At 52.1% G+C, this 17,849-nt stretch overlaps 6 protein-coding genes across 6 annotated transcripts; 3 read left to right on the top strand and 3 right to left on the bottom strand.

The window, feature by feature from the left end:
- Window positions 1-5: 5 nt before the first annotated feature.
- On the top strand, window positions 6-489 carry HO133_000656 (uncharacterized protein; the record flags this gene model as incomplete). Its single annotated transcript, XM_037291593.1, has 3 exons — window positions 6-33; window positions 120-259; window positions 337-489. The coding sequence occupies 3 exons, from the start codon at window positions 6-8 to the stop codon at window positions 487-489; spliced, it is 321 nt and encodes a 106-aa protein (XP_037151955.1).
- Window positions 490-2,522: 2,033 nt separating this feature from the next.
- HO133_000657 (uncharacterized protein) lies at window positions 2,523-4,791 on the top strand (the record flags this gene model as incomplete). The annotated part of the gene is made up of 8 exons (XM_037291594.1): window positions 2,523-2,694; window positions 2,745-2,958; window positions 3,008-3,225; window positions 3,406-3,629; window positions 3,681-3,789; window positions 3,841-4,061; window positions 4,117-4,695; window positions 4,747-4,791. 8 exons carry the CDS (start codon window positions 2,523-2,525, stop codon window positions 4,789-4,791), a joined length of 1,782 nt encoding a protein of 593 aa, XP_037151956.1.
- A 670-nt stretch (window positions 4,792-5,461) lies between these two features.
- On the bottom strand, window positions 5,462-7,717 carry HO133_000658 (uncharacterized protein; the record flags this gene model as incomplete). Its single annotated transcript, XM_037291595.1, has 4 exons — window positions 5,462-6,936; window positions 6,995-7,096; window positions 7,147-7,534; window positions 7,592-7,717. 4 exons carry the CDS (start codon window positions 7,715-7,717, stop codon window positions 5,462-5,464), a joined length of 2,091 nt encoding a protein of 696 aa, XP_037151957.1.
- Window positions 7,718-8,939: 1,222 nt separating this feature from the next.
- HO133_000659 (uncharacterized protein) lies at window positions 8,940-11,574 on the bottom strand (the record flags this gene model as incomplete). The annotated part of the gene is made up of 4 exons (XM_037291596.1): window positions 8,940-10,285; window positions 10,347-10,698; window positions 10,748-11,362; window positions 11,494-11,574. The coding sequence occupies 4 exons, from the start codon at window positions 11,572-11,574 to the stop codon at window positions 8,940-8,942; spliced, it is 2,394 nt and encodes a 797-aa protein (XP_037151958.1).
- An 814-nt stretch (window positions 11,575-12,388) lies between these two features.
- Window positions 12,389-12,897, bottom strand: HO133_000660 (uncharacterized protein; the record flags this gene model as incomplete). Its single annotated transcript, XM_037291597.1, is given in 2 exon segments — window positions 12,389-12,433; window positions 12,451-12,897. The coding sequence occupies 2 exon segments, from the start codon at window positions 12,895-12,897 to the stop codon at window positions 12,389-12,391; spliced, it is 492 nt and encodes a 163-aa protein (XP_037151959.1).
- Window positions 12,898-13,895: 998 nt separating this feature from the next.
- On the top strand, window positions 13,896-14,765 carry HO133_000661 (uncharacterized protein; the record flags this gene model as incomplete). Its single annotated transcript, XM_037291598.1, has 2 exons — window positions 13,896-14,181; window positions 14,239-14,765. 2 exons carry the CDS (start codon window positions 13,896-13,898, stop codon window positions 14,763-14,765), a joined length of 813 nt encoding a protein of 270 aa, XP_037151960.1.
- Window positions 14,766-17,849: the final 3,084 nt, after the last annotated feature.

The following is a 17,849-nucleotide window of genomic DNA, read 5'->3' on the forward strand; positions in this document are numbered from 1 at the left end:
CAATCATGGCGTCCGGATATGGACTCTCTGGTGGTGAGTGACCCCATTGAACTCCGCATCTAGTCTTTCGATCGTCTGCGGTACCGCCAAATCCCCACTCTTGGCTAAATCTTCACCAGGTCCCTCACGCTGCTTCCCCTTCTGGCAGGAACTTCTAGCTTGCTACGTCGTGAACACCGATTCTGGCGATATTTCCGGAGGAAGGCAATGTCTACCAGCGCTGGAGGACTACTATGAATGTCTGCATCACAGGAAGGAGGTTAGTACGCTCTACTTCTCTTGCTCCGTACTGCTTGGGCCTGCAGTGCATATGCTGATCAAAGACTCTGTGATTAGGCAGCGAGGACTAGGGCACTACAGCAGGCATACAGAAAGGCGGTGGCAGCAAATCCGAGAGAGCATGCGCCAAAGGCGGGCACGATCAGAAATTTGGGGTTGTTGGACAGAGAAGAAGATACGAAGGAAGTGTTAGCAGCAAGGTCGAAGTGAGAGGGGCGCCTTTTTACCGGGAAACTACGAGTCGGGCGTTTGAGTAAGATTGTTAAGAAACAAGTCCGATTCTTCTGTCAGAATCAGTGCAGCGTCCTTGCCTGTCACATGCCCCGGTAGTTGTGGCTGTTCCGATTTGCGTATCGCTGGCTATTGTACTGCTGATTGTTGTTCTGGCTGTCCCGCTCCGAGCCCTGACGCTTTCCGCGCACGGCTTGGCCGACCACTGAGATCATGCCTCCCACTGATCCACGTGAGTCGAGGGGGTTATCAGAAGTCCACCGGACACGAACGAAATGAATGAACCGCTTGCGGCAGGATAATTTAGATCTGCATATCGAAAATCGCACTTTTTCTGGGGAACCTTCGCCAAGACACTATCTGGATTCTTCATGGCCTTCCTAGGCAGGTGTTGTCAGGAGAAGTAGGACCAGCTCAAGATAGGAAAACGCATTCGGGTTGTCATGACAGTAGACTGAAAATTTTCGTATTCTGCAGTAGCTCTCTTGTCCCAGTACTCTGCGACGAATTCATAACCTTTTGCCATCTTCGACTTCTCCTCTACGCCATCCTCGCCAGCCTGAGCCGCCAGCTAGTTCAGAGCGGGGGATACGAGTGGAGCGACGTTGGGAAATTCCCATTCGCCATATGGGGTTCCATCTGAGGTCTTATACTTGCTTTGCAACCCCCCGAGACCCGTGGTGGGATTGTCACTCGATGCGGTGAGATTGACTTGTTCGACTCGCTGGGTGGATTGTGGGTTCCATTTTTTGACAACACAATAGGATACTCGAGGTCGAAAGAAGTCTTCAGTTATCTTGCGCAGGAAATCCGTTGTTCTAGATGCAGTATTCAGTATGCTGCTTGACATATTATTTCCAATGGACCATCTCTGTCGAGCTTGTAGCTCTACAAAGATTTGGTTTCCCGATTAATGGCATATTCCACGATTATTCCTATAATATGTGGCATGAACATCGTACCAATTGAAGCCAGACTTATAGCATTGAGCCACGGGCTGGCGGATGGACTTCTGGAGAGTGTCGAGGAAGGCAAGCCACGTAGCTTGATCAAGCCCACGATTCTCGGGCACGGGTGCAAATGCTTTGATGAAACCACAGGGAAGATATTTTGGTCTACGTAACGGAGGGACCACTGGAAGCGACAATTTCCCTGTAAGCGCATCTCTGCCGGTGGATGCTTGCGGAGTAATGCATTTTCAAGATCGCCATCGTCGAGAACAGGATGCATCTTCGAATCGTAAAAGATTTCGTCTGAGCGTTGTCTCAGTTCCACTCATCCTCAAGGTCATGTCCAGTATCCTTGCTGATATCCTGATACAGTGAGATCCTTGGAAGCATCGACATCAAAACGGGGATTGTCTCTCCCCTCAGGATTCGTACGAGATGTCGATGCTTGTTCTTGTCCGTCCGTCCGTCTTCACCACTTTACTCTCTGTGTGCGCATTTACGCTCTCAGACGCCAAGCCTACTCCTCCAGCTACAGCTCTGATTCCCATTCGTACGAGACATCCTTTGGGAGCTCCACCATCACGACGTTCCATCGTCATAGTGGTGAGCGAAGGCTGGTAGAAGAAGAAAATGAGATCAAGATGGAGTCAAGCATCGAGTCGTCGTAGCAAAGAATCTTGGATATATACTCATGACGGAGATGGTCGTGGAATATAGAGCTGTGAAGAGAACTGCGCACATGAGGATAGGAGAGAAGAACTTGAAGTAGTGAGAAATGTCATCCCTTACATGGACTGTCTTTTGGTTAATTTATATGCTTTCCATTTAATATTATTGTGTTTGCGCGTCAGAGAATTATGCAGCTCGGCCCCAACAAGGCCGAGATATGAATACTCTCCCCTAAACACTAGCGTGAACGACTAGCGCACACTAAAAAGCTTGGCGTTAAATCGCGCTAGGAGTCGAGTTAAATCTGGCCCGTGGCCCCCGTCCTCGTCCTCATCTTTTCATCACATTGACAGAGTCGTGAAATTGTAAAATCGGTAACTAACACTCATCACGATGGCTTGGCGCAATCAAGGCATCACAGGCTCGAACAATATTCCTTTGGGGGCTCGTCGCCGCTTTGGAGGCAGCGACTCCGCTCCACCTGATGATGGAGGCTACAACCCATCTCAGCCTCAAGCAGGGCTCTCTGATGGGAATTACAAGCGTGGTCGAAGCCCAGAGAGAAGTAAGTTAACGACCCATGCGATCACAGAAATCCATCTAACACATTCATAGCTGAGGTCGTTGTTGATGGAGAGAGGCGCCGCAAGAAGAGAAATCGATGGGGGGACGCTGCAGAAAACAAGGCCGCCGGCTTGATGGGCTTGCCTACTATGATAAAAGCAAATATGACAACTGAACAACTCGAAGCATATACCTTGCACTTGCGCATACAAGAGATCAGTGAAAAGCTAAGAATCAACGACGTTGTGCCAGCAGATGGCGACAGGTACGTTTCCAAGTACCGAGCCTATACACCATCACTCACTGTAATCTAGGTCCCCATCTCCTCCGCCTCAATATGACAACTTTGGGCGTCGTGTCAATACTCGCGAGTATCGTTACCGCAAGCGCCTTGAAGATGAGCGTCACAAGCAGATCGAAAAGGCCATGAAGATCATTCCTAATTACCACCCTCCGTCTGATTACAGACGTCCAACTAAGACACAGGAGAAGGTCTATGTGCCGGTCAATGATTACCCAGAGATTAACTTCAGTACGATAACTAACCCTATCCTAACCCTTTCCTTTTGTCATCTTTTCCTTCTGGGTGATGCGTGCGGCATTCCTTGGAGGATGCAGCATCTGTCACCGCTAACCCTAAATGCCATACTCACACACTGTCATACCTTTTGGACTTGCAAAGACTAACACTTAGCTTGCGCTACTACTAAAGTTGGACTACTCATTGGACCTCGTGGCAACACATTGAAAAAAATGGAAACAGAGTCTCTCGCAAAGATAGCCATTCGAGGCAAAGGATCTGTCAAAGAAGGAAAGGGTCGATCTGACGCAGCTCACACCAGCAACCAGGAAGAAGATTTGCATTGTTTGATCATGGCCGACACGGAAGAGAAGGTAAACAAGGCGAAGAAACTTATTCACAATGTCATCGAGACGGTACGTCATCACAAGGCAATCTTGAAATGTCTGCTCGCTAACAGATACCAGGCCGCCTCCATCCCTGAAGGTCAAAATGAGCTCAAGCGCAACCAGCTTCGTGAGCTTGCAGCTCTCAACGGTACGCTTCGGGATGATGAGAATCAGGCATGCCAGAATTGTAAGTATAAACACTTCAGATCATCCAAAGCGTATACTAAAGGTTTATCAGGTGGTCAAATCGGCCATCGCAAATACGACTGCCCTGAGCAGCGTAACTTCACTGCCAACATCATCTGTCGTGTTTGTGGCAATGCAGGCCATATGGCTCGAGACTGTCCTGATAGACAACGTGGAGCTGATTGGCGCAACGGTCCAACAGGAGGTGCCGTGCCTGGCCGTCCGGCTGCTGGACGTATTGGCGGAGGAGATGCTGTCGACCGCGAGTATGAGGTAAGCTATTCTGCTTTCTCACCATAACAACGTGCAATATCTGACTTGGATCTAGCAACTCATGAACGAACTTTCTGGCGGTGCTCCCAGTGGTGATGCCCCTCAACGTATCGAGGCTGGACCTGGTGGATTCGAGAACGGCCGAGACAGCTACGCAGGTGGAGAAGGTGATCGTGATCTCAAGCCATGGCAACGTGGACCTACCGGCGCAGCCGCTCCTTGGCAACAACGTGGCGGAGACGATCGTCGTGATGATTACAATCGGGATGGAGGTGCCGCACCACCATGGGCGGCTGGTCGCGGGGGTGGCGACAACTACGGCGGCTACGGACAAGGTGATGGTTATGGGGGTCCTCCCGGCGGTGGAGCTGCTCCTTGGCAACGACAGGAGAACGCTCCTCCACCTCCTCCCTCAGGCGATCAGTATGGCTATGGTGGATATCCAGGAGGCTATGGAGGCGCAAGCGGCGGTTACGGTGGTCAGCCGGCTATGGGTGCTCCTCCTGGTCTTGGTGGCGGGGCCGGTGGTCTTGGTGCTCCACCGGGTCTGGGCGCTCTGTTCCAGAATTATGGCGCGAATGGAGCTGCAGGTGGCGCTCCACCACCACCTCCTTCGGATGATCTTCCTCCGCCGGTAAGCTGCCCTCTCTATGTGTGCAAAAGAAACGTACTAATGCACCATTAGCCCCCAAGCGACCAGCCTCCCCCACCTCCCCCACCTGGAAATTAGACCCTCGAAGCCACTCGGGCAACAACCTGCTGTCAGCCTGGTCGTGAAGGCGATGAAAGACCGATAGATTCTGGCTCGGAAGTGGGTCTCTGCAACGACTCGCTTGGCTTTCAAACCAGAGGAGATCACATCCGTGCATTCGTCAACAAACTGTATTCCTCTCGTTCAGGTTTTAAAAACAAAAATAGCTTTCGTTTACGATTACAATCAATATTGCCCTCAAGACCTCGAGCCTCAGCAATCCATGTCCCTTCCCGGTCGTGCTCGGCATGTCGGGTATGTCAAGTAGAATGGTTTCTAAAAGCAGACACCACACAATCAATCAAGCATAATCCTACAACGAGACATGTCTAAGCCTTCACATCAACTGAAATACATAGCGGCAGATTTCTGAGTCCGCGACAACCGTGGGATTTCTATCCTTACCCCGTAATCCAAAAATGTAAACGACGACATCTCACACTCTGAACGAACGAATACTAACACCCTGTTCATTAAAATCCCATCGACTCTTCAATTCCGCATACGAAAATAAATAATAAAACATTCAAAGCATACTCAACCCCCACTCACTCATTGAGAAAGAAAGAACCATTAATCTACAAGAATCGAACAAACCCCCATCATCCCACCCCCCCACCGATTGACTAGTCAACTCTCACTCCATCACTCACTCATTCAATCCATCCGCACTCGCCCTCACCCCCCTCCTCATCCTCCCCTTCCCCGTCGCCGTCGCCGTCCCCTTAGCCCCGTGCGCTTTACAACTATCTCCCTTCTTCTTCCCGTTTCCCTTCTCCTTCGCCATCCCCGACCCCATCCCCTGCGCCGTCCCCGACGCCTGTGCTTTCCCCGGCGCGGTGGCCTTTTCGTCGTCGGAGGAGGGAGAGGGGGCGGTGGCGGTGGCGTTGGTCCAGAGGGGTTGGGAGGGGTTGATGCGGCCTGGGGGGGTGTAGTGGGAGCCGGATTGGGAGACGGGGCGGGAGTCGGGTTGGGAGCCGGATTGGGAGCCGGATTGGGAGCCGGATTGGGAACCGGACTTCTGGCTGCCAGCTTGGACGCCGCTTTGGGCACTGCTTTGGCCGCCACCTTGCCCTCCACCCTGGCCGCCGCCCTGGCCACCTCCTTGCTCACCTCCCTGTCCACCACCCTGCCCACCACCTTGCCCACCTCCCTGTCCACCACCCTGCCCACCACCTTGCCCACCTCCCTGTCCACCACCTTGCCCACCTCCCTGGCCGCCGCCCTGGCCGCCGCCCTGGCCACCTCCCTGTCCACCACCTTGACCGCTCCCCTGTCCACCACCCTGCCCACTAGCCGCAGAACCAGACAGACCGCAACCCCACCCCTGAGGCACAACATACCCGGTAGGCCTAAATCCAGCCGATGCCGCAGTACCGGTCGGATAGTACGACTGGAACGACTGGAAGGTGCAGAGGGTCGTCGCGGCCGGTGAGCCACCGCCGTGGAAAGTAGCAGCGCTGGAAGTAGGAGTGGGGTATGCACCTCCGGCGGCACCGGCGCCGATGACTACGGCGGGAGTCGAAGTTTGAGCGGGAGGAGGAGGAGAAGGAGGAGGAGCGGCCTTGGCGGTTGAGGATGTGGGACTGGGTGCTGCAGGTGATTCGGGCGCACCAGTGCCAGAACCAGTGCCAGTGCCAGTGCCAGAACCAGTGCCAGTGCCGGACCCTGACCCCAAACCCGCACCCCCATCAAACTTCCCCGCGAAACACTTCGTCATCAACTCGACATCCTTCCCCCCCGTCGGCGTCAGGTTCAGCACGTAGCTACTGGCGAAACTCCCCGCCGCCCACCCCACCCAGCCCAAGAAGCTCCCCGAATTCTCATTCAGGAAATCCAACGCGGCGCAAACGTCCGTCAAGCAACTCTGACTGTCGCTGCCGCCACCGGTCTCGCTCAGCAGGGCCTGACGTTTCGCATCCTGGAGCCACTTGACGAGGGGTTGGAAAGCGACACCGATGCCGTTGGTGGTGCAAGTGGTCGAGGTGCCGGAGTAGTCGGAGTCGAGGTATTGGTGCACGTCGAAGATGAGATTGTCGGTGCTGCCGTCGAGGTTGGTGACGCCGGCGAGAACGGCGGCGGAGCCGCCAGATACGAAGGTGGAGGCGCCGGTGTAGCCGTTGCCTGGTGGTGGGGTTAGTGGGTTGGACGATGGAGAGAAGGGGTGGGGGGGCAAATCTACCAGGGAGAAGTATCATCTGGGTTGTAGCGCCAGCTTTGCGAATAGCAGTGACAGCAGCCTGGACTGAAGCGGCCCACGAAGCCAGACCCGGTACCTGCTCGACTTTCCACGAGGTCAGTTGGTTGCTTCCATCACATGGGTAAGTGACATACTGTCATGCGGCTCATTCATCAATCCCATAACCACACTCCCCTGGTCCTTATACTTCCCCGCCAACTGTCCCCACAGCCCCGAAAAGTCACTCGCCTTCGGCCCCCCAGGAGCCCCAATGATCTGTCCATTCCACCGTGCGTAATTATGAATATCGATAATACACTGCGCGCCCGTCTTCAAGCACGCCTGCACCAGTGCATCATACTTTTCAAAATTGGTCTCGTCAAGAGTACCGCCGAGGACGTTGTTGACGAGGTACTGCCAGGCGACCGGCAGGCGAAAAATGTTGAGTCCGTCGGTTTTGGTAAAGTGCGTCATTTGGCTGGCGCCGTCGATGCCGCCGTATTGGGAGAGGGGTGGGTCGATGGAGGGAATGGTGCAGGTGCCCTATAGTAAGCGTTTAGCTTGGCAAAGCTGGGAAACTAGATGAGAAGGCGGATGTACATCGGTACCACAGCCAAAATCGAATCCAGCGATGTTGACACCTGCAAACTTGACACCAGCAGCGACAGTCCGTGCTGCGCCAAAAGCCACAATCGAGCCAGCGAGAAGCTTTGAGATGGAATGCATTGTAAAAAAAAAGCAACGTTAAACTAAAGAATGTGGTAGTGAGACTGAGAGACGGCAACACTATTTGTAACTCAAAAGAATGTGGTGGACGCTGCCGTAAAGACCGAAATGCACATCAAACGAGAAGAGAGACAAAAAGACGTCAAAGGTTGAAGAAGATGTACTCAGTAGAAGAACTACATAACCCGTCTGGGGGCCATCTCGGCAAGAAGAAGGAGAATGACGGATTCGAAACATGGCTCTTTGACATCGCCATCCTTCATCATGGGCGGGGTACATGTAGGAAATTAGATCTGGCCGTCGCGAATATCATAGGATGACATTCCACGTGGTGCAGGGTTTTTACCGTCATTATCATGTCCCTGGCGCCTATATCGTAGTGATAGTGGGGGAGGATGAAACGATTCTCGTCCCACCTAAGGCGATGTCAGCGCTACAGTAGGAGTAAGATCGGCCATTGACCGAATGCGCAGTAGCATCAGCGGAGCACGGGACAGTGTAATATCAGTTAATCGATGTTTGGTGAGGAAAAAGGAGGTTGTGAAGGGAAAGAAGTTTAGTGAGGGGAAGACGTAAGATGTAAGTTTGTTTCAAGTGTTGCCCGTCTTCTAAGCGACCCGCCCCTGTCAGCTCTTGCGCTGCTCTACCACAGACCTCGGAGATTTATTGGAAAAAAGAAGCTGCCACGGGCTATCATCCCCGAGACCCTTACAAAGTCTTCAACCGAGCTGTAAGTTGGGGATGAGACACCGTGTTTCACGGAGGCTCGTCACCGCCAGGTGCATCACATTGCTCACCTGGGGCTTTTCCGATCTTACGCCTCACTGTTAACTCTAGCTGAGCAGTGAGACTAAGTGGTGAATTGCAACTCCAAGCTGGATGGACCTTGATGGCCCGGAGACTATGGATAGCTGCAGGTAGCTGTGGCTGTGGAGACGAAGAACTTTCTCCGCTGCTAAAAGCTCCACAATGTAAGGTACCCAGATTGCAGGACCACGTCTAGCCTGTCGATAACTGGACGACGTCGATTGAGATTGTCCTGAAAATCCTTCGTGATCGTCATGCCGTCCTTTTCTGCGTTCCATGTCCGGGATCCTGCCTGGCATCCTCCTTCACGTTTCGCTGAAACGCATGTTAGCCACATGACGCCGTACTCGGACCGCTCGGCCAGTCATGTATCGTTCATTTTGGTGTATCTGTGCTTCAAAGTGGTACATAATACCTAGTTTTGTTCGAAGAAGGGCGTCCCCGGAAGAGCACCAAAGAACCCCTGAACCGCATTGCCATTACCGTTCCTAGCCTGCGCACCACCCGCAGTTCCGAGACCGGGCGAAGGTATGGGCGTCGAGCTGGGCCTTGCCCATAGCGAATCGAAATCGATCAATTCGTCTGTGCCCGAAGAACCAAATTCAGAGTGGCTTGGAAGCACCGTGTTTGTCAGATCCAGAAGCCCCGAGAAGGAATCTCCTCGTGGGATGGAGGGTCGATCCAAGGTAGCGGGGTCCGATGGATTCGGTATTGTACTGGAAGCGGGAATAGGAGTCCCAGAGGGTGCCATGGTAGCCCCTGGTAGCGGGAGCATGGGACCGAAGCCAGACTCGAATTGAGGCGGAATATTTTGAGCGTCCAGTCCTGGCGTCAAGGTCGGGAGAGGGGTCTGACAGGCAGGGGACTGAAGCTGGACAGCTGACGACTTTCCGTGCCCACTTATGACGTTGCGGAATTCTATGAGAACGTGAGCAGTACGTTTCGCTTGTGGATCCATCTCGCCGAAGTAAGACATGATTGTGATCGAATTAGTCATACATTGCTTGGTCAGTGGGTCCGATGAAGCCGGGCGAGCGAATTCGTTGGAGAAGATGATGAGCGCAGCAGCAAAGAGACAGTAAGTGACGAATGGGTTGATTTTAGGGAGATATTGGCCTTCATACGCATTCTGAACAATGGCAATAGTGTGTGTCGAGGCAATCAAACAGGCATCTGAGAATTTCTCCATTCGGCCTTGAGATCGTTTAAGCCATTGGCCAGCGCCAAGGCGTGTCTGTTGGATTTCTGCACTGAGAAGGTAGAGAAAAAAGGGTCGCGTGAGCAAGATGATCGAATGGCAATAGGCTTGATTGGTGTGGAGAATGGCAATGGCTTGTCTGCGGTCCTGGCGGGATGCCTGACGCCAATGTAGAGCTGGTGAGAGATTCTCTGGCCAGCGCCTGCACTGGTCTGCAAGCTCTTGGGCAAGTTTGGTTGATATTTTACGTTGCAGATAGACTTTTTTGAGTATCAATCCCATCACATGGCAGCTGCGAACGGCAGCTTCTAGCCCAGCCGTGCAATATTGGTCGGAATCGAGCAGTGGCGCAGAGTACAAACCTGACGATGGATTGAGAACCTCTCCGGAGCATTCTTCATCCGCTATTGCCATCGGGCGACCAAGTGACATACTTAGAAAGCGATCCAGAACGAACAACGATCGCCAAAGATTTCGGCGAACGACTTGTTGTTCAGCAGGGAAGACAATCAAGGTCTCTTCACGATGTAAGCCGAGAGTATACGCTGTGCGCACCGCCATGCCTGTTTGTAGTCAGTCGGGAACAGCATCGGACTAGGACAGCTAGGATGAGAAGAGCAATACCAATATAGGCAAATGCCGGGTTTCTCCTCGATCTTAACAGCAGATACAAAGCCATAAGAATCAAAGCTTGTATCGACCAGAGATCGGCATCTTCGAAGCCAATGACAGGATTGTTGATGCTTTTGGCATTCAAGAAAAAGATCTCTGATTGATCAGGGTAATTTGCTTTTAGAGAATCGATGATCTCGGCTTCCCGGGTTCCAGATTCAGGCGTAGCAAATGAGAGTCCAATTGCGAATACGAGGTTGAGGTGACAAAGAAATATATGGTCGACTGAGAGAGGGTCTGAATAGCACCTGTCCATCTTTTCGAGGAATGCTCTCTCGTCAAACACCTCAACCAAAGCGTGCGTCTATGGACGGTCAGTGGCTCATGATGGACTGGCTTAGGTCAATACTGACATTGACGAAAAACGAGTCCACTAAAATCAAGGCGGTCTGCTTCTCAGGCAGCAAATGGGTGAGGACAGTGTCCGGCGGCAATGAGAATGCGGTCTCCTTGATTTTGTGTCGTTCTGGGTCCAAGGTAAATGGCGATGGGCCCACTGTAGTCTCAACGATCATGCGAAGTAGCTGCAAGAAAGAAAGGGTAGAGGCATCGCCAATGTATATCAGTCTTCCCGTGCCATCTTCCAACATTCGGGTCATTGTATGATTGTCCGCCTCCTCCTCCCCAGCACTATTAGACGCATGATCAGAGTGCATTTTGATCTCTGGTATCATTTCGGGTCGGTGTGGGAAATAGCCTATGGATCTGGCAGCATCCCCAATGGACGGTGTGCTAACACGGGGCTGGTATGATTGTAGACCTAGAGGTACGTCTCGGAGGTATTTGGCAGCTGATGGGCTTCCTCCGTTCTGCAGGGAGCCAGGTCTACTGGAGACGTCGCTTTCTCTGATGCGCCGTTTGGCCAAAGGCTGGGTAGGGGAGGTAGCATCATGAGCGTGGTCGGTGGTATTGTATGTACAAGTGAAGTGTTTCCTGTCGCAAGTACTGCAGGGCTGCTCGCCGTCACACTGGTCAATTGTTAGCTATCAATGCTAGAGAGGTTGTTCGACGCGCAAGTGGATAATGATGTAGTGGTAGGATAGCGGTAGCGGTAGTGGTAAATCTATCGGCTGTCGAGGTGGGGGAGGAAGCGACAAACCTTTTGCTTTCTCCGTTTACAACTGTCACACGCGTTGGCGGTTCGCTGTCTCTTCTCTGGGTCAACCTTGGGCCGAGTCATGGTGAATGGTCGAGAAGGTGTAATGGTTGTGTCGTTTCTGGCCCTCACATCACCTACGTTGTGATAGCCAGCAAATGGGTCAAGCGGGGTCGCGGAAGTGGGAGAAGTTCAGTAGGCGCAGAAAGCGTAAAAGAAGATGAGAGAAAGTTTACATATCTGTAGATAGAGGAAAAGTATGAGCGTATGAGCGTATGAAAGTATGAAAGTACGTGTGAAAGAATGAGCCGAATGGACGGTCGTTGTGCGGTAAAGACGGTAAAGACGGCATTCCAGTTGTCCAAAAAGGTTGATCTGATCAACAGGCTACTCGCGGGCAGTCTAAGGTAGCTAATCCCAATGCTACGGGCCCACCCCTCTGGGGCTTAACCCCGCCACAACAAAAAGTCGGTCCCAAGTCAGGGTCGAACCCTACACCTGCAGACACGAGGATCGGCACGGTCGGTCGCTTCTTCGCGCATCCTTGCAATCATCACTCTATCAGTTATCACTGGCCAATCATAATAATCATCAGTTACAGTACTAGTACCTGTAACCTGATCCACAATCCCACATATCGGCACCTCCAAAAGTGCATATTTGGGCAAAATCGCCAACATCGACATGCTAACATGTGCATGAATAATGTAACCTAATGTATGTAATGTATGTGTTCACTCGTACTATTCCCAACTCCTGGCTGGTCCTACCACCGAAACTCCACACTCCAAGCTTCATTCACATGCCCCACATGATACGAAGGCGAACTTCCACCACGAGATTACTCGTATGGGGATGGGAGTAGACAGAGGACCCATGATTCGTTCCGTAATACATATCATACGTCCCGGTAAATCCCAGTGCTGTCATCGCCAGCATATTTCTGGCAAAGTTCCTTACAAAAGCCCAGGGAATGCCTCGCGGTACACCACTGTTGAACACCACCACCATCGTCAACTGCAGAGGTCCCATAGTCATCACGAGGGCTTGCTGAGGTGGCTGAGAGCACCAAGGAGCAAGCGCGTTGAACAAGATAGCATTGTAAAACATTTCGAGAGACTGCGCCGCCGCTGCGATTGGAATGCTGCCGGTTACAATAGTGATGGTTCTGATCCTTAGGTCGTCACTTTGCTCATCGTCTCGTTTGATCATGGAACCTGCCGATCTGAGTGGCACATGATGGCTCTTGTAGCTGCCTTGAGACGATGGATGTTGTGGCTGGATTGTGGGACTTTGGCTTTTGTCCGGACTTGAATGCTGATCACCGGGTGGTAGAACAGAGGCTTGTGCCAGGACACTGAGGAAGAGAAGTACGCTGTCGATATAGAAACCCCAAGACATGTGCATGTCGATAGCCAGTGCCTGCTGTTGGCACCCGTTGCTCTGAGTACTAATAGCATAGCGCAAGTAAACAACCTGCAAATTTGCTACTACTAGTATGAGTGATAATCAGTCGTGTGACCGCGGCTCTACCATACACTGATAGGGCACCACACCACTCAGGGCTTTGTGGAGATGTTCGGTGTACAGTAGGTAGCGAACGGTTAATTGGCGATCTTGCGGGAAGATCCACCTTTATTGGCGCAACAAAACAATCACCAAGCGCATATTGGCGAATAGGACGAAACGAGATGTTTGATATCTCTGAGCTGGTAGTCAAAATTGAGGCGTCTAGTACGGGACTTTTTCTAGCGTGGCCACTTAGCTAAGTATATTTGCGTGTCTTTCAATGGTTTGGAGCGACGAGCTAGTGGCACATTTCCCCAGAAAACGCCAGCTGCTCTTGGTCCCGCGCCTCTGTTTTCCCAGATTTTTGAGAGTCAGGAAGATTTGAAGGCTGGAGTCGGATTTTGACGCCCCAAGCCTGCCTGCCATTCGTTGCTTTCGCGGCACGATCCGCCTCCTCGGCGGTAGAAAAATCGTCGAAAGGATAGCGATGGTTACAAGCGCTTGGATCACCAAAAGAGCTTGATCAGAAGTCAATAATATACAGGCGTATCAGTCTTGTAGGCATCGGCGGGGTAGGGTAATGGTCCTCTGGAGGTAGTATGGGTGGACCAACTGCTGACTAGAACAACAGAAAGTCTCAAATCGCAATCGAGTATTGCTACAGGTTTCAAGGACAAAATCCCATATCGAATGTATTTTGGATACATGCCGCCAGTCTGGCTCAGCTCGATCAAAGTTGCAAAAAGATCGCCAGGAAGTTAAGCCTTCCAGGTCGGACGAGTCGGTGATAAGTTTGCCAATGTTAACTCCGGCCCACACCAGGAGCTAGGACGTGCTATAAAGCTTGACTTGTGTCCAGTCATGGGCACACACGCTGTACGCCAAAAGTTCAGAAAATGGCCCAACGAGAAGTAATCTTGATCACAGGTGCAAATACCGGCATCGGCTTCCAGATCGTGAGGGCGCTTTGCGGCTCTGACAGAGCATACAACATTATCCTCGGAAGCCGTTCACTCGCCAAGGTCGAAGAAGCTATCAGCTCTGCCGTGGCAGAGTTTCCGTCTTCTCGTAGCATCCTAACTCCACTCCAGGTCGACATCGAGCACGGTGACTCGATCAAAAAAGCCTTCGACGAAGTTCAATCCAAATTCGGAAGACTCGATGCGTTGGTCAACAATGCCGGTGTGCATGGCTCGAGTCATCAATAGACCCTTCGCAAGCTGACAAGGTTCATAAAAGGTGCGCAAATCGACCAACAGGTCGCCGCCGGACGAATGACAGAGCGCGAGATGTGGAATCAATCCTGGAACATCAACACTGTCGGGACGCAAATCATGACCTCGACCTTCATCCCCCTGCTCTTTCAAACCCCCAACCCACGCCTCCTCTTCATCACTTCCGGAACCTCCAGTCTCGCAGGGACAGAAAACGTGGCCTTATTCGTGAACAGATACTCCCCCAAGGGCTGGCCAAAGGGCAACTTCGATGGGAAGAGTTTTGAAATTCCCGCATACCGCAGCAGCAAGACGGGCATGAACATGATGATGCGGGAATGGCACCGCATGCTCCATGAAGATGGGGTCAAGGTGTGGTGTATCTCGCCAGGTTTTCTTGCCACCGGCCTAGGTGGAGGTGCCGATTTTAACAGAGAGATGGGAGCTGGGGATCCGTCGGTGGCGGGAAGTCTTATCAAGAGTGTTTTGGAGGGCAGCAGAGACGATGATGTGGGCAAAATTGTTCTGAAAGATGGTGTGCAGCCGTGGTGATCTTCACATAGTCGGCCCAGAGTGACTAACGAACGAGCGAACAAACCGACCGAGCTGGTTTTGCTCGTTTGCTTGGCTTTTTGGCGGCTGGTACTCCGTACGGAAAAGATCCATGTGAGCGCTGCAGCAATAGTCTCAAACGGTCTAACAATCGTGCAAAGACTATCCCACGCCTCCAAAGCTCTATCAAAATGCTTACAGGCAGATGTGTTGTCTTTGCATATTCTGTATCTAAATAATACCTGCCGGTAAAGCCTCCGTGACACTACCTCCTCTCAACGCGCGAGCTGCTCTGAGCTGCACCAGCTGTAACAAATAAGCAACGCTGTCATGAACCATTCTCATTATGGATCCCTGCTAAATTCCATCTCTCAATCCAATGCGCTCGTCGCGCACCAACCCTGCGTGTATTCCCTTCATCAAGCACGCATCAGGATCGTGGTGCCGCGCAGAGGTTCTTCTCAGTACGAAGCCGTTAGTCAATCCCGCGAGAGCATCGTTCTATTCCGGAGCACCCCGACGTCCTCAAGCCTCGAGGCCGTAGTCGATAAGTGTACCTTACGCGGTGAGCGCGCCATCGTTAGGCTCCCAGTCCAGGGGGAGTCCAACTGCCATTGGGTTCTTGTGGAGAAAGTCGACAATGAGCGCATCATTCGTTCGTTCCAAGCAGCGGTACATCACGGCTGATGCGATTTCTCTCTCCAGTCCATCGTGCTTCGTACCATACAGCGCGTGTTCCGTCCTTGGCTGGCCTGCTTTTGTATTTGCTAGTCAAAACTTCTTTCACCTGCCAGTGCTCTTGCGGGGTGGCACCATGCTCCATCACATTTGGCAGTGGTGTCACATCCGCGGTATGATGGTTCGTCTGATCCGTGTAGGTGAAGGCTGCTCGGCCGCCGGCCGCAGGAAATTCGTGTAGAATGGCAACAAAATCAGGCAGATTCGACGTGAGGCTGGTATCCGTCTGCAACCATGACGAATCGATTGATTGAATTCAATCACCGTCGTGTGATACACCTCGCTTGCGCCGCCGTGAAAAGGATTGATACTTCAGCGTCGCCAGTCAGACCGTCATGTGTACCCAGTTGGCTTTCGGGCCTGGATCATTACTCCGTTGGCAGCGGCTAGAATGAAGGGTCTATGAAGATGCATTGCTTAGCGATGTGAATGGATGGCACTCTGGCATTACAGGTACGGGGAGCCAGTGCTGAATAACGTCTGCATCGAGTGTACACATTTGTTTCCAAGGCGATGCCTTGATGTGCCGTCTCCTTGAGCCTTTTTTGATTTTCTTGACATCAACGACTGGTCCGGAACCTTTCTATTGCATCCGTACTACGCCAGACTCAAAGGGAGCGCGGTTACAGTCACAGAGATCCGTGTTGCAAGGACGTCCCGGTGTTGCCAAAACTACTCAAGACTTACAACACGTCTGAGGCCATAGTCTCGATTAGTTAGCTGGGAGTGATGGAAGGAAACGCACACTCTTACATGTCAAACCCCGCGAAAGAGGAACTGAAGGGTGCGGCGGCAAATCCAAACCCCGCGGCGCCAGCCCCTAGAAGCCTTACGGGGACCCCAGGAGCGCATTTGGCTCGAGACCGGCCCCGGGCGCAATCCCCGCCCAAGTGGGCACCCGGGGCCGCTGCAAGACGTGCTGGAGCCTGCCCGGGGCGAGCATCACGCCCGCAAACCCGGGGGGCTAAGCCTTCAAGGAGGCTCGTGATTTTCCACCTGAGATTCGTATTCAAGTATCTGAGATTAGCATGCCATACCTCTCACGTTTTACTACTGACGACATCAAACTGTGAGAATAGTGCAAGATACTCACTGCCCGACCATGGGCTGGACGCTTGTTACGATCTGCTACTTATATCTTGCTTTTTGTATCTTACAGTCACCCTTCGTTGCCTCTTTGGTGCTTCTCAAAGCAGCCCGAGATGTTCCCAATCGTGCGGACATCGCCAAACAACCCTAGACTGCCCTACGCCTCCCTGGTGAACGCTTAAAGCTATCCAACAAATCCTGACGAAGTGAATGAGACGCAGCCACGAGTCCTTGCTGCCTACGCTGGTGGCGAGATGTGGACAGCGAGATCTCGAGGTCGACTACACTCGAGTCCGCCACTCAATATCTGTAATACTGGCAATCAAAGTCGCGGTCTATTTTGCCTCACCACCCACCCCAGCCACTCATGATGCAGCGAGGAAGTGCATCGGTATTGAACCAATGGTCATCGGACACAATTCCGTGGCGTCGGAAACTATAGAGTTGGTATTGTGAGTATTGGGTCCCCGGTCCTGGATCGTGACAAGGGAATAGACGAGTCCGAGCAGTGTCCATGTGCAAGCGTAAGAGGGGCAATAGTCTTGCACTAGCAATTACCGATTCAGATCTGTCGCTCTCAACAACATGCCCTCCCAACTGCGGCTGCATTGACTCTGATTCACCTGCACGTTGCATTGGGGCGCAATGTATGTGCTGAGTAGTTGGTGGTATTGCTTGCTTTTATGAATGCAGCATTGGGGATCTTGGTGTTGATGAGGGCCGTGTTGTTGAGAAGAGGCGAGGGTTGTGCTATGACAGTGGCGACGCCCAGAAGGGCGAAGAAAAGGTATCTTGTGTACCTGTCGAGAGGGTGAGACAGGTTCGGGTAGTGGCTGAAAGGCTTCGAGAACACCGTTGTGTTTGCAGAAGGGTAGGGTCATAAATTCACTATCTGGAGTTTCTCGGAGTTTCGAACTGTCTTCTGTTGACATGAAGAGGATAAAGATGGATTTGATCTGCCCTCTTAAATATTTCGCCAAAGACCAATATCGCACGAGAGCCGTTACACACAGTAGACAGGGCATAATACTATAAAATGACAGGGGAGAGCTATCTCCAACGAAAGCGAAGAGCATGACCTCACCCAAACATCAAGGCATGGTGGAATGGCTGACAGCCATGAGGACCCAACATGTTCCACCAGCTTCAACATATGTTATCACGAGCGCGGTAGGAAAGCATAGCACATTTAATGTTGCGGGCATGCGAGCGCAGCAGTAGATCTGCGCTAAAGCAGATGTATACATGCTAACAGAA

The sequence above is a fragment of the Letharia lupina genome (genome assembly GCF_014066315.1).
Source record: "Letharia lupina isolate WasteWater1 chromosome Unknown contig_11, whole genome shotgun sequence".
Lineage (NCBI taxonomy): Eukaryota > Fungi > Ascomycota > Lecanoromycetes > Lecanorales > Parmeliaceae > Letharia > Letharia lupina.